Genomic DNA, 13,588 nt, shown 5'->3' with positions numbered 1-13,588 from the left:
GGGGAGCCCTAAGGCTGATGAACCACCATGTTTTCATAAAACCTCTCCCCTCTCATCCCTCAGCTACTCCATGTGGTTGCACGGAGTAAAGCCTGTGCTCAGAGCACCCAACACACACCCCGCAGGAGGACCCCACTTCAGCCTGCGCTCTACATGAACGTTCATTTGCTGAAGTCCGTTCTTTGAAAGAAGCACACAGCTGCCCATCCTGGATACAACACTCTTTATTCGGCACCAGCGGTGCCCCGGGAACAGCGAGAGGCCCTTCACCCGTGGGGTGGGTGCACCCAGCTGCCTGCAGGCCCCCGGGGCCGGGATGCATGGCTGCTCTAGTGATGGTGCTGTTTGAACTGCAGTCCACAATAGCCGCACGTCCCCGTTTTTGTTTCTTTGTCCTGAAAAGATTCAAGAAGAAAGATCTCATTTCTATACTGTGCTTCCAATCTAAACAGGTTCAGACACTAGACAAGAAGTCATACACAGAACCTGAAATACAATGTCAACTAGAAATGGCTCAAAACCTCTGAGGTCGCTACTGACCTGAGAACCGTCAGGGCACCAGAGGCCCAGGTCTGACTGGCTCCACCCTCCCTCGCCAGCAGCCGTGGGCAGTGGCCTGTGAACCCCGGCTGCAGCTCCAGCTCCCGGACCAGAACATGTGGTCATCTCAAAGGACTGCTGCCAGGACAAGGATTAGCGAGCAGTCACTCCTGGCCTTAGCTCAGGAGGGCCGAGGTTCCACCCTGAGCCCAGTATTCAATAGACTGGAGCAGCAGGTGGGGTGCTAAGCAAAGGCCTGCCACCCCCAGGCCACCAGCAGATAGGGTGCTAGGGTGCTGCTGGCTCCCTCCCCTCCATCAAGGCCGCAGCAGGCTGAGCCTCAGCCCCCACTCCCCCTCGTGCTCTGACGCCCTGGGTCCTCTCTGCTCCAAGGCTGTGTGTGTGCAGGGGCACCCAAATGAGGCTCCAGGCAGAACCCATGTGTGTGGAAGGAAGTGGCCGGTCTGTCCCTGCTGGTAACGCTACAAACATCACACAGCACCTCATGGCATGTCCCAGGCAAAAGGGTGCCCTTCACCCAATCTGCCCGCGTGGTCGGTGGGAAAGATCACATGGGCGAGCATGCAGTCTGCACAAGAGCCACTCGGAACGAGACCACTTAAGACTAGGGCAGCAAGGACAGGTGACACGGTACCAGGTTTATGTACACTTTCGGGTGGCCAAGAGCCCCCCCGCCACCGTCGCACGAGATCACACGACTTTCAACTTCACTCACGGGCTGCTCAGCTATCAAATCAATGGCAAAGTTTTCATTCACCTGGAACAAGAGAAAAAGAAAAAGTTGTGCAGCCAAGGACAAAGGCTTGGCCATTTTATGAAATTTAAGTGTCTACAGACAACACCCCCACACTCTCAGGTCCCACCAGCACATACATGTTCCATGCATCTCCTCCATTCTCATCTAGTATTGCTGGACATTTCAAAACACACATGTAATTTAACAGGCGCGCGCGCACACACACACACACACACACACTTCATATTCCTTTTCTTTTTTAGAATATTTTATGTAAGGATCCCTGGGTGGCGCAGCGGTTTGGCGCCTGCCTTTGGCCCGGGGCGCGATCCTGGAGACCCGGGATCAAGTCCCACGTCGGGCTCCCGGAGCATGGAGCCTGCTTCTCCCTCTGCCTGTGTCTCTGCCTCTCTCTCTGTGTGACTATCATAAATAAATAAATAAAAATTTAAAAATAAATAAATAAAAATTTAAAAATAGAATATTTTATGTATTCATGAAACACAAAGAGAGAGAGAGGCAGAGGGAGAAGCTGGTTCCCTGCGGAGCAGGAGCCCAATGAGGGGCTCAATCCCAGCACCCCGGGATCATAGCCTGAGACAAAGGCAGGCACTTAGCCACCAGGCACCCACACACATTTAACTTTCCATTTGGTTAAAATTTCCAACTCATGGAAATGGTGCCAGAATCGACTACCAACATTCCTCTCTGGTCCATACCTGATTCTCAGACCAGACCGCTAGCACGGTGCCCGCGGTTTCAGCACAGGCTCTGCTCCTGGCCCCGGCTCTCACTCCACCCATGGGGACACGTGAGGAGTGACACCGAGGCAGCGCCCAAGGCCGACTGTCCCCGCCAGCACCACACACGCAAGCACCAGGGCTGAGGAAGTATCACAGGGCCCTCCTCAGTCACAGAGGCGAGGAAGCTCTGGCCATGTCTACACAGCTGCCAGCTTGGGGAAGCACCCAACAGGGACAATACAGGACAACACGGGACACAGGGGGGATGGTGTTGCACCCACAGGGACCAAAACCCAACGAATATGCTGAAATCTCTGATTTTGTGGATTTTAAAATTCAATAAATACTTCATTATAGGAACGACCTCCTTTTAAAAACCAGTAAAAACAAAGGGAAAGAATCGCTGTTCCTTCTACCTTCCTAGCCTCACCAAAGCGTTTTCACATTAAGACTGGAGCTGCTGGGCAGACAGCATCACCCTCAGCCCCATGTGGAGATGCTGGGCCACCACCTCACCACCCTGAGCTTCACTGGACTTGCCCCACGGCCCCACACGGTAACCTCGCCACAAAGAAGCCAAGTTTGACGGAGCTGCTGGAGCCAGCCCAAGTTGCACACTCCCAGAAGGAGGCAACAAACCCCACGACAGGCCACAGTCAGGAAGACCCAGCCATGGGCAATGCCACAGAAGGAAAGGACCCAGGTCCTCTGACAAGTGAGTCAAGGAGGGAAAGGGATAGTTTGTGTGTGTTTGGGGGTAGGCAGGGGCGACACCCAAAGTGAAAACAAACTGAGAGGCTACAGCAACTGCAATGCATGGAGCTTATCTGGATTCTGACTCAAGAAACATTTTTGTTTTACTATGACCCAATCAGGAGTGTTTACCACCCACTAGGTATTTAGCCTACAAGCTGCTGTAATCTGTGATACTGATGCCATGGTCACATGAGCACCACCCGGAGCTCTGTAGGCACTGGTGAACTCCAGATTCCACGGAACACAGTGGCGGCAGCCTGCTGCAAGGCCCTGGTGTTGGAGCAAGCAGGGTGCTGGTGGACCAGAGCGGACACCAGTGTGGGCGCCATGGGAAGCATCCTGGCTAGACAAAGAACAGATCTCACAATGAGCGCCTGTGGCAAACTGGGGACACCGGCCACTGCCTTGCTCATAGGTGATCTGCAGTGAGCCAGTCACTCAGAGCCACCCCCAACCAATGCCAAGGAGACAAAGCCCAAGGCTGGGCAAGCTGGGAAAGTAAAGCATCCATGTCTGTGTGTCGAGGGAAAGGACAGAACCCAAACCACCCGGTCCCTGCATGCCTCCCTGCCCAGTTACGGGGCCGACTCTATGTCCCAGAACGGTGGGCCAGCCCATGCCAGGAGCTGCAGTGACCTGCCCCAGAGAGCCCTGCAAATCCAGGAAGGGCATCCAGAGGCATTTCCCTGCTCCAGAGGTTTGTGCTTCCTGAAGCCGGCCAGGCAATATGTCATCCCTGACCGTGCTCTTGGCCTCAGCGCAGGCATATGTCCCACACTAGGGCTCTAAGGAGCCACAGCTGATGGCACCTCTAGACCTAGCATCACCACCACCCACCAGGGTAGAAAACAACTACAAGACCACAGCTGGAAGATCACCCGCTTCCGGAGGCTGGGGGTCATTTGAGTGGAGCACACAACAGTGGAACGAACGCCACAGAGGCGGAACATCACACTTCCCGACAGACGTCCCTGCAGCCACCACAGGGAGTGACGGCCCCGCGGAGACTAGTCAGGAAGTGCAGCCAGGGCTACTCTGCCACCTGCTTGGTGGAGGGTCAACCTCATGTGTGGGCTTAGGGGTGAGAACTGCCCAGCCAGGGGCCTGCCCTGTGTGCCCAGAGCCCCACCTACAGGCAGAGGCCTTACAGTAGTGACAACAAGGAAACAAGTTTTAGACATGGGTCAACCTTCATAAGGGCGGTGGGACCTCAGAATCTTAATAAAGCCTGGAAATAAGTTAGAAAGGCACAATCAACCTCAGTTAACAGTTTTTCTAAAGCCAGTGGACTGCGTCCAGAGGACAGGCGATCCAGCAGGGCCCCACCCCTCACTCTTCCACAGAAACAGATGGTCTCGCCTGCCATCAGCACGGACGACACACGACACTTAAGGAGCTTAAGCCCCAAACACACAGAATGTGGATGTTCTGGAAAAATTTAATTGTTTTTAAAAAGCTTTATAGTTAACAGATACCAATCTTGTAAAGCTTTCCTTCCAAGTTTTGTTTCCACAAACACAGAAGTTATTGGGTATAACACACCACGTGTGCAACATGGCCAGGCAGGGTGGACTTACTGCATTGGCCACACGGTGAGGCCGAGAGGTGCAGCCATGCTGTCCTACAAACTCCTCTAAGCACAGAACCCCCAGATGGCCTCACCGTCCCCCAACGCTGCACCTCCAGTGGGCTGTGTGCTCATTGCTGCTGCAGACACAGCCATATGTCACAATGAAGCTTCATGGTGTAAAATAGGACGGCGTCTACCTAAGTGACAAATGTGTCACAAAGGCCACACTAACAAACCCCCAGGCTCTGTCACAGCAGTCAGACAGACCACCGTCTCCCGCGGGAAGGGCAGCTGACGCCTGAGAGTGACACAGGACTGCCCCCGTCACTCAGCACCACAGTGACCCCGACCTTCCATGATGAACGTCTCATTCCCGGGGTTCGGTTCAACCGTAAGCATATAAAGAGCCCGGGAGCAAGCAGCACCCAGTTGACTGTGGGTGACCATCAGAGCTCCGTCTTGCTGCCATCACCTAGACTAGGCCAGACCAGGAGGAGCAGCACTGGACCTTAGCAGGGAAATGAACCAGAGCAGGTCACCACATCCACGCTTCTTGCTCGGCTGAAAGCATAGTGGGTCTTTAGGCACACAGTGTGCCACATACCCGCAGCCGTCCAACAGCTGTACAGCTGTCCCCTACAGATCACTAACCTAGCAATGTCAAACTACTTTCTTGTTTATCTCTTGATGGCCAATCGATTTGGGCATAAAGATATTTAGGTTTAAACTCAATTGTCAAAAAGCTGTTGTTTTTAATTTGTTTTTGGGACTGACAGTTCCTACAGAAGTTACTCCCTTATATCACACTGAGATCAAATTGATTGGAAATACAACATAAGACACTGGACTATATAAAATAGTATTTAAAACAATACACGAGGGATCCCTGGGTGGCGCAGCGGTTTGGCGCCTGCCTTTGGCCCAGGGCGCGATCCTGGAGATCCGGGATCGAATCCCACGTCGGGCTTCCGGTGCATGGAGCCTGCTTCTCCCTCTGCCTGTGTCTCTGCCTCTCTCTCTCTCTGTGACTATCATAAATAAATAAAAATTTAAAAAAAAAAAAAAAAAACAATACACGAAGGAATAATAACCTAGTTGAGTCACCCAAGTTCTGTCGAATGCTAGCCCTGTTAATAAAAATTCACAGGTTTAGAAAGGGAATAAAGGGGAAAGGAGAAAAAATGAGTGGGAAATACCAGAAAGGGAGACAGAACATGAGAGACTCCTAACTCTGGTAAACAAACTAGGGGTGGTGGAAAGGGAGGTGGGCGGGGGGTGGGGTAACTGGGTGACGGGCACTGGGAGGGGCACTTGATGGGATGAGCACTGGGTGTCATTCTATATGTTGGCAAATTGAACACCAATAAAAAATAAATTTATTAAAAAAAAAAGAAATTCACAGGTTTAAAAATAAAAGCCCAAACCAATTATTCAGATTATACGGTATCTTTAATACAAACACCAATATTTACATTTAGTTCTACATCTGTGTAGACATAGGTTTATATAACTTTTAAGTCATGATACAAACTGAGGTTTTCTTCCAATTTAATTTTTAACACAAGTTCAGAGAAAATGTTCAAAAATAGCACCTAGGATTTTTGTACAGCAGTATTCACAGTTGCTCTGAGGTGACACAAGTCCAGGGGCGACCTGGCCAGTGTGGAGGAAGAGGACAGGCGCAGACATGAGGAGCATGTGGTACAAGGTCATGAAGCCACCAGGGGAGAGAGGACAGTGGACCTCAAGGCTTAGTGTCCAGGCTGCCACCATCTGAACCTTGGGCTTTAGAACCTTCGATTTTCGTCGATCCTAAAGAGTAAACAACTCTTGAGTCCAGGGTGGGGGCCACTTCCTGCAGCTCCAAATCCCTGGGGTACCACTGCACCTCTTTGGCTCTTTCAGCTTTCCCAAACCTCCCAGGCATGTGCGTGTGCACACACCTTAACGTCACCTCGGTTCAGATGGCCTGCTGACATGTCAGTGTCAAACACCAGTCAGCAGGAGACAAAAGATGCTCTGAGTCTTACTCTGCTCCTGGTCTTGGGTAACTCCCGAGAATTTTCCCAAAGCCTCTGCACAGGTACTGTGAGCCACCCCAGCACAGAAGTCACCTCGCCAGGCGAGTGGTCTGCTCTGCCACGGCTCGGGAGAAGCAAGACAAACGAGCTAATGGCCAGCAAGCCCTGGGAAAAGGACACTGTTCACTCCTGGGTGGGGCCTGAGGCCAGTCTGCATTTGCCCCATCTGTAGGTTCCTCTCTTCAGCACGTGCAGTTCATGCTTTCCATCCACAACTTCCACAGAATCCTCTTCAAGCTTCACATTATTGCAACAGGACAACAGGTCAGGTGGGCCTCGGCACCTCGGGGACTGCCCTGAGGTCACCTGCGGTTGACACCTTCAAGCTGCTACCAAAGACCAAGGGGCCCAGTGGGTGAGTCAGAGCCATTACCAGACTCGCCTACCAGCCAGGGGTCTAAGATGGGCAGGAAATGTCCAGAGCACCCTCCCCTTGGACGGATGCCCACTCCTCACGAATGCTGGTGAGGGCATTCATACCTGCGCAGAGCCACCCCATCATCGTCGTGGTTCATGGACGGGCTGTGCAGAGCTGTGCTGGGTGGACCTCAGCCTCCCAGGGTTCTGGGCTCTCTGCTTAATTATGTATCTTCCAAACCTACAAATGATACCTGTCTCAGTAATAGCAATCCTGGCAGCCGCAGAATGAGGGCACCTGTTCCCTGGTGTCTCTCACGGGGTGCCCACTGCCCTAGCAGCCTGTCCACACTGACTCAGCATCCAGAGCCCAGTGAGGTCAGGACGGCAGATCCAGAGGCAGTCAGACCGACAATAAATACACACCCCCAGCTACAAGGTGACACAGAGGCGGCATTGCTACTGTTGTCACTGTTGTCATCATCCCTGCCATTCCTCACTGCGGTCACTTGTCCACACAAACTCTTCCATTAGAGGACAGGAAACGTGGGCTTTCTATTTTATGTATATGACCTCAAAGCCAATGAAACTCTTTCTATAACCTGCAGACGAATATCTGCTCAGTTCCAGCCCCTCTGCCTGGCTGGGGTAGTCATGGACCAAGGCAGGCCTGGCTTCTGTCCCCTCCGAGGCTGGGAGCCGGGTGGCATGTTATTCAGCACCTGACTGTCCCCTCCTAGAAGACCTGTCACAGGCCCACATGAATTCCTTCGCAGACATCCTGCAAACTGTACCAGGCACCTCTGGTCAGAAGTGGCCAAGAGCCAAACACAGATACTTTCCATTTCTTCCTGCAAAGGCCAGTTCACCTCTCAAACTTCCTGCCATCCTTGTTCTCCAGATTAAGCTCAGATTCAGTTCGTTTCCTAAAATACAACTAAACGAAGCTATAGAGACAGCAAAATCAGTGGTTGTCAGAGGCTGCGGAGAGGGAGGTATGAACAGGTGGAGCACATAGAATTTTTACGGCAGGAAAATGACTCAGTATGATCCTGTAACAGTGGACACATGGCATGCATTGTCATAACCCACATGAACATGAACATAAACCACGGTCAAGTTAGTAACATGTCACCATCCATCAAGTTCACAGTGATCAGCTATCACACATGTAGCACCCTGATGAAGATGTGAGCAACAGGGGGTGACATGGGAACCCTCTGCACTTCACCTACAAGTTTCCAGCATATGTAAGTACCTTCTGTAACAATGTCTTTGGGAAACCCAAACAACATTAAAATACTCCTAAATATCAAATTTTTGTTGTGAGAATGAGAGCCAGAGCAGGATTCATCATTTACAGACATACTGTGCACCCGTACAACATGAACATGTGCCCCAGAGCATGAGACCCGGAGCCAGGATAAGGTTCTGGACCTGGGTGAGTGGACAGAGTGAGCTGACACTTCAGCACCTTCTCATCTAGTCACACTTCGTCTGCTTCACTGATTCTGTTTTTGTTTGTTTGTTTTTGGTTTGAAGGGCCCCTCCATGCACCTGTCACCCCTCTGCCCACCTCCACCTCCACCCCCCAACCCCCCCCCCCCCCCCGCTCCCCCAGCTAAGGCAAACAGAAACCACTGGAGGCCACACCAAGTCTCCAGCAGAGAGGAGCTGGGGACAGACCCAGGTGCTTGCCAAAGCATCCGAATTGCTAGGGAGCTGGGGGCCAGGCTGCATGAACCCATGTCCCCCCCTACCCCTGCCCCTGACATCCACAAAGCAGGAACAGAAGTAATTAATGAGAATTTAACAGACAATGTAGCCATGATCAAAGGGGAGTGGGAACACATCTTACAGACAGCTGGGGACTAACAAGAAGGCTGCCCCAGGAAGGAGGAACTCAAGATGACTACAGAGGAGGAAAGGACTCAGAAGACCATGAGCACTGGGGACGTGGCAGTGCAGGTGACAGAGGAATCGAGAGGCGCATAGGCTCCTGTAGGAGGGCCCTTCCTCTGTGGTCAAACACAGGGGTGGGACCCACCACCCTCACTCAGGGAAGGGCAAGTGTGGGCCAGCGTCAGTCCCCACAGGAACACAGCCTAGTCTGCTGGGCAGGAAACAGGACAAGCACACCCCAGACGGTGAGTGGAAGAGTCAAGGTATGATGCGACTTTAATTTGAGGGTCTCAGGAGTATAAGGCACAGAAATGAAAGAAAAGATCACTCCCGTTTATACTTACACAAGACGTCACTTGGGGGGGGGGGGGCAAAACGAACACAGACACCGGGGCATTTCAGAGGGACGCGCAGCTCCAGAGCTGCCGGGTGCCCACCATGGGAGAACTTAAGTCCGTGCACTATTACTTCTCGCCCGGCACGTAAACGTCGTACAAAGGCCCGCCTCTCGTTTTACGAGCTCTCTTACCTCTTTCTGACGACCAACGAACCGAACTTTCCTATAGTCTTGATCGTCATAAACCTGGAGACAGAAAAAGACCCCATATGACTTTACAGCCTAATTGTGAAGAGCCGCTCACTCTCGGCGACACGCCTTACGGGAAAGTGTTTCTTCAGGACCTCCGGCCGCTGGTGACCGAACAGGGGAACGGGGGGCCGGGGGGCCGGGGGGCCGGGGGCCGGGCGAGCAGGGGCTCATGCGGGCAAGGCCCGCGGGGCACAAGGCGCAGCGACGGCGTCGGGCGGGCAGCAGGCGGAGCCGGACCCCCTGTCCTCCCCGCGCCCGGGCGACTCCGCCAACAACGCGGGGCCGCTTCTCAGCTCGGGCTGCCGACTAGGACCCAACGCCGTCCCCGCGTCGGGCCGCAGCAGCCCCGAGCTGTCACTCCGGCCACGCCCCCGCCCCCCCCCCGCCCCGGGGCGCGGGAGCCTCGGCCACCACGCCGGGCGCCGCCGGGCTCTGCAGCTGGAGGCCGAGGAGCCGGGAGCCCCCGTGGGGTCACAGCGCGAGACCCGCACACCTGGGCCCAACCCGAACCGGGCCGGCACGGGACTCGGGCCCCCGGTTCTCCGCGAGCCGAGACAGGGCGGCCTCCACGCCGCGGCGCTTACCTGGCCGGTGTGCGTGATCTTCTCCCCGGTCGGCGACGCCCGCACCCCCAAACACCTGGCGCCCCGGGGCGGGCGCAGCGCCGCTGAACCGCTCCGGCCCAGGAGCCGGCAGAAGGTCACAGCCGCCGCCATCTTTGGGCTGAACCCTGACCCGGCGCGCCCGCACGCTGACGCATGCGCACGGCTCCCGCCGGGCCCCCGCGGCCCGCACTTCCCGCGCAGGGGAGGCGCGCACGCGCGGTGCGCTCGGCGGGAGCCGCCGGCAGGTGCAGCGACTGGGCCCGGGCTCGGTCCGCAAGAGGCGGCAAATCTAGGCGCACCTTTAGCCGGCAGTGCTGTTGGGTGATTCCTGCCTGGGGTGGGGCAGGGGAGGATGGAAAACGAAGGTGCAGTCTTCGCATTTGATGGTAGTTGGTAATCATGGGGTGTTCCGTATCGCATGTTTTCATTCGCGAAGGCCCTTGTATAGAGGCCCTGTAAGTGCATTCACGTTGCGCACTGCGCATCGCTGTCACCGCGGGAGCAGCGTGTTTCGGGATTTCTGCAGCAGAGCTCCAGCGAAGCGACCAGTAAAGCACGCTCGGTGTCCTCCCCAGCGCAGATCAGCCCCGAAGGCCCCTGCTCTAGGCACCGTAGGCCGACCCGGCTCGCAGTCCCGGCGTTTCCCTCTTCCAGCTGCCTGTCTCATAGACCGGTCAGGAGGGTCACTCACAGGAGCAGCGCCCGGTGGACAAGGGCTGTGGGCACGGGGGAGACTCAGAGCGCAGGGCTGGGGTGCCCGGATGCCGAGAGGTGTTGCTGATGAGGGACCACACGCACTGGAAACCTCTCGGGACAGAAAGATGCCCACGGACGGGCACCACGGGCAGGCCCGGAGCTGACCCCAGCGGGGATGCAGGGCCCGCAGGTGCAGGGGTGCGGTGCCGGCCCCAGCAGGTGCAGGGGTGCGGCACCCAGGGGTCGAGGCCGTGGCGGGGCACGCAGGTGGACCGCACACGGGCGGGTCCCGACACCCGCAGGGAACAGGTGTACTGACTCGTGGGCTCGCGCCGTGGGCAGAGGGGACTCGCCGGAGTCTTTGAACTTCTCTGTTGTTAATGATCCTAACACAAGGCTGGAGGGAAGAGGTAATAAGTGCAGCAGGTAGGACCAGGGCGCGTCACCGCTTCCCTGAGCGTTGCCACATCTCTCCCAGGATGTCCACCTAATACAAGTAGCGGGTTCTTCTAGCTCTTGTTTCCACTTCGGTATTCGTCCGTGTTTTAAAAACGTCTGGCTGGCTGTGACTTCTGCATTCCAGGTATCTATTTCCCTCCCCATTCTGGCACTCCCTGAGACCCCAGGGACCGGGGGCAGGAGGGCGGCCCAGGGTGGGCGCGCAGACGCCCTTGGTGACTCCGCCTCTGCGCCCGGCACTGCCGGGGCCGCCACGTGATCCTGCCGCCATTTTTCTTTCTGGCGGACGCTCCGGGCGGCGGCGTCCCTGCCCTACTGCGCAGGCGCGTGCGAGGCGCGCTGCCGACCGTCGCGGACGCCTTCCTGCCAGGTCAGGGGTCTCGGGGGTCGCGAGGGGCCGGGGGTCGGCTACCGAGAAGGGCCGCCTGGATGCTGTCCCCTCCCGGCGGGCACGTCGGGGACCCAGGGTTCCTGCCGCGTCCCCAGCCTTCAGGGACCGCCCGGGGGCGGGGGGCGCAGGGGGCCGGCGGGGCCGAGTGCTCGCGGGGTTGGGGTAGGGGTGAGGGTGGAGCTAAGGCTCCCAGGGAGGGGGGTGGGAGTGGAGCCGGAGGTTCAAGGTAGGGGTGAGGGTGGAGGAGGTGCCCGCGGGGTAGGGGTGTGGGTGGAGCAGGGGGCTCACGGGTTAGGGGTGGGGGTGACTGGAGGGGGGCTCACCAGTTAGGGGTGGGGTGGGGGTGGGGGTGGAGCAGGGGGCTCATGGAGTAGGGGTGGGGGTGACAGGAGGGGGGCTCACCGGTTAGGGGTGGGGTGGGGGTGGAGCAGGGGGCTCACAGGGTGGGGGGTAGGGGTGAGGGTGGAGCAGAAGCTGGGGAGAAGGGGGAAGTGGAGCAGGGGGCTCACGGGGATGGGGGTAGGGGTGGGTGGAGCGGAGGCTCCCGGGGGTGGGGGTGAGGGTGAAGCAGGGTGTTCATGGGGATGGGGGTGGGGGTGACAGTGGAGTAGGGGGCTCACAGGTTAGAGGTGGGGGTAGGGGTGAGGGTGGAGCCGAGGGGCTCACGGGGGAGGGGTGAGGGTGGTGCAGGTGGCTTACGGGTTAGGGGTGGGGGTAGGGGTGACGGTGGAGTGGAGGCTCCCCGGGGGTGGGGGTGGGGTAAGGCCCGGGTGGTGAAGCTCCTCATGGAGCAGGGAGGCCTTACCTGTTGCCCCTCTGCCCTCCGCAGGGAGGGCCGCAGCAGCATGACGTCTGTGCTTGTGCGGAAGGTGCTGGTGTCAGCCCTGAGCCCGCTGCTCCGACTGAGCCCGCACCTGGTGATGCCCCGAGCGCTCTCCACTCTCCTGCCCGGACCCTTTCGCGCTGCCGGTGCCACTGGTACAAAGTCCACGGTGTGGGGGCTCATGGGCCCCTTGCCCCTACCTGGCCCCCTGCTGCCAGGCCTGCAGCCTGCCCTGGGGTTCAAGACCAAGGGTGTCATCAAGAAGCGCTGCCGGGACTGTTACCGCGTGAAGAGGCGAGGGCGCTGGTACATCTACTGCAAGACCAACCCAAAGCACAAGCAGCGACAGATGTAGTTCCCGTCGCTAAAATAACGTGCAAAGCTGCATCACTTCTTGGAGAAATGGTACCACCTACTGAAAGAAAAATAAAATTTACACGCGGCCTAATCTTTGTGGACTGTCCGGTCTTGACTCTAGTGCCCGTGCACCTCACCTCCTGTAGCAGCCAGGTCCAGTCAGCTAGGCCAGCCCAGAGCCCAAATGGGAAACGCATTGTTCTTATCTCCTGTGCAAGCCGCTGGTACTGGGGCCGAGGGCAGAAGATAAACGGAGGGAGAGCCGGTCAGAACGCAGCCTGGTTAGGAAGAGCCGGGTTCCCTGTGCAGGACCCTCCTGGCAGGGGGAGCTCAGCCCTGGCTCTACACTCAGCCAGAGCCCTGCTTTTAATGACCTCAGACGCTTTTTCTCAGCATTCCTGTCTTGAGGATAAGTGTGAAAGCCTTGAAAGCAATTTTTAAGTCGATAATTTAATATTCTATATGCAAAGTTAATTCAGATATGAACTAAGCATGTTTGTGGTCCATGGTGAGACATGAATGTGCATGTGTATGTGGTGCGTGTGTGTGAATGTGTGCCCTGCTCAGGTGTGCATGCTCATGTACACGTCAACGTGGTGTGTACGCGTGCAGGGCACCCACCTGGTGGGAGTGTGCTGAGCGGAATAGCTCTGGTACCCTGTGCAGCCAGTGGCACAAGTGTTCGTGTATCTCCTGTCTCAGGGTTACAGCTGCCTCACCCACATGGTTTGAGCTCTACACAGTGGGCCTCCCTGGCAGCCTTCCTGCCCAGGTCACCTTCCTGCCCAGGTATGAGGGTTACACTGGGCAGGACAACGGTACAGGGTGGTGAGTGTTGGTGAGCAGGATGGCCGAGGCCAGTGAAGGCCTAGCACAGGGACGGCCTCCTTAATCATGCTGCTCTCTGCAAGGTGGGGTCCAGGCTGAGACCTGCAGGGCCAGGGAAAGGGAGATGCAGGGGC

At 56.6% G+C, this 13,588-nt stretch overlaps 2 protein-coding genes across 2 annotated transcripts; one reads left to right on the top strand and one right to left on the bottom strand.

The window, feature by feature from the left end:
• Positions 1-208: 208 nt before the first annotated feature.
• NDUFS6 (NADH:ubiquinone oxidoreductase subunit S6) lies at positions 209-10,036 on the bottom strand. The gene is made up of 4 exons (XM_041731965.1): positions 9,880-10,036; positions 9,236-9,289; positions 1,196-1,318; positions 209-395 (listed from the first exon to the last, which is right to left on the bottom strand). Exons 1-4 carry the CDS (start codon positions 10,009-10,011, stop codon positions 330-332), a joined length of 375 nt encoding a protein of 124 aa, XP_041587899.1. The 5' UTR covers positions 10,012-10,036; the 3' UTR covers positions 209-329.
• A 1,249-nt stretch (positions 10,037-11,285) lies between these two features.
• On the top strand, positions 11,286-12,717 carry MRPL36 (mitochondrial ribosomal protein L36). The gene is made up of 2 exons (XM_041731969.1): positions 11,286-11,425; positions 12,276-12,717. The coding sequence occupies exon 2, from the start codon at positions 12,292-12,294 to the stop codon at positions 12,622-12,624; it is 333 nt and encodes a 110-aa protein (XP_041587903.1). The 5' UTR covers positions 11,286-11,425; positions 12,276-12,291; the 3' UTR covers positions 12,625-12,717.
• The last annotated feature ends 871 nt before the right edge of the window (positions 12,718-13,588 follow it).

This window comes from Vulpes lagopus, chromosome 17 (genome assembly GCF_018345385.1).
Source record: "Vulpes lagopus strain Blue_001 chromosome 17, ASM1834538v1, whole genome shotgun sequence".
NCBI lineage: Eukaryota > Metazoa > Chordata > Mammalia > Carnivora > Canidae > Vulpes > Vulpes lagopus.
The sequence above is the reverse complement of the archived record's forward strand: the minus strand, read 5'-3'. Positions and strand labels throughout refer to the sequence as shown.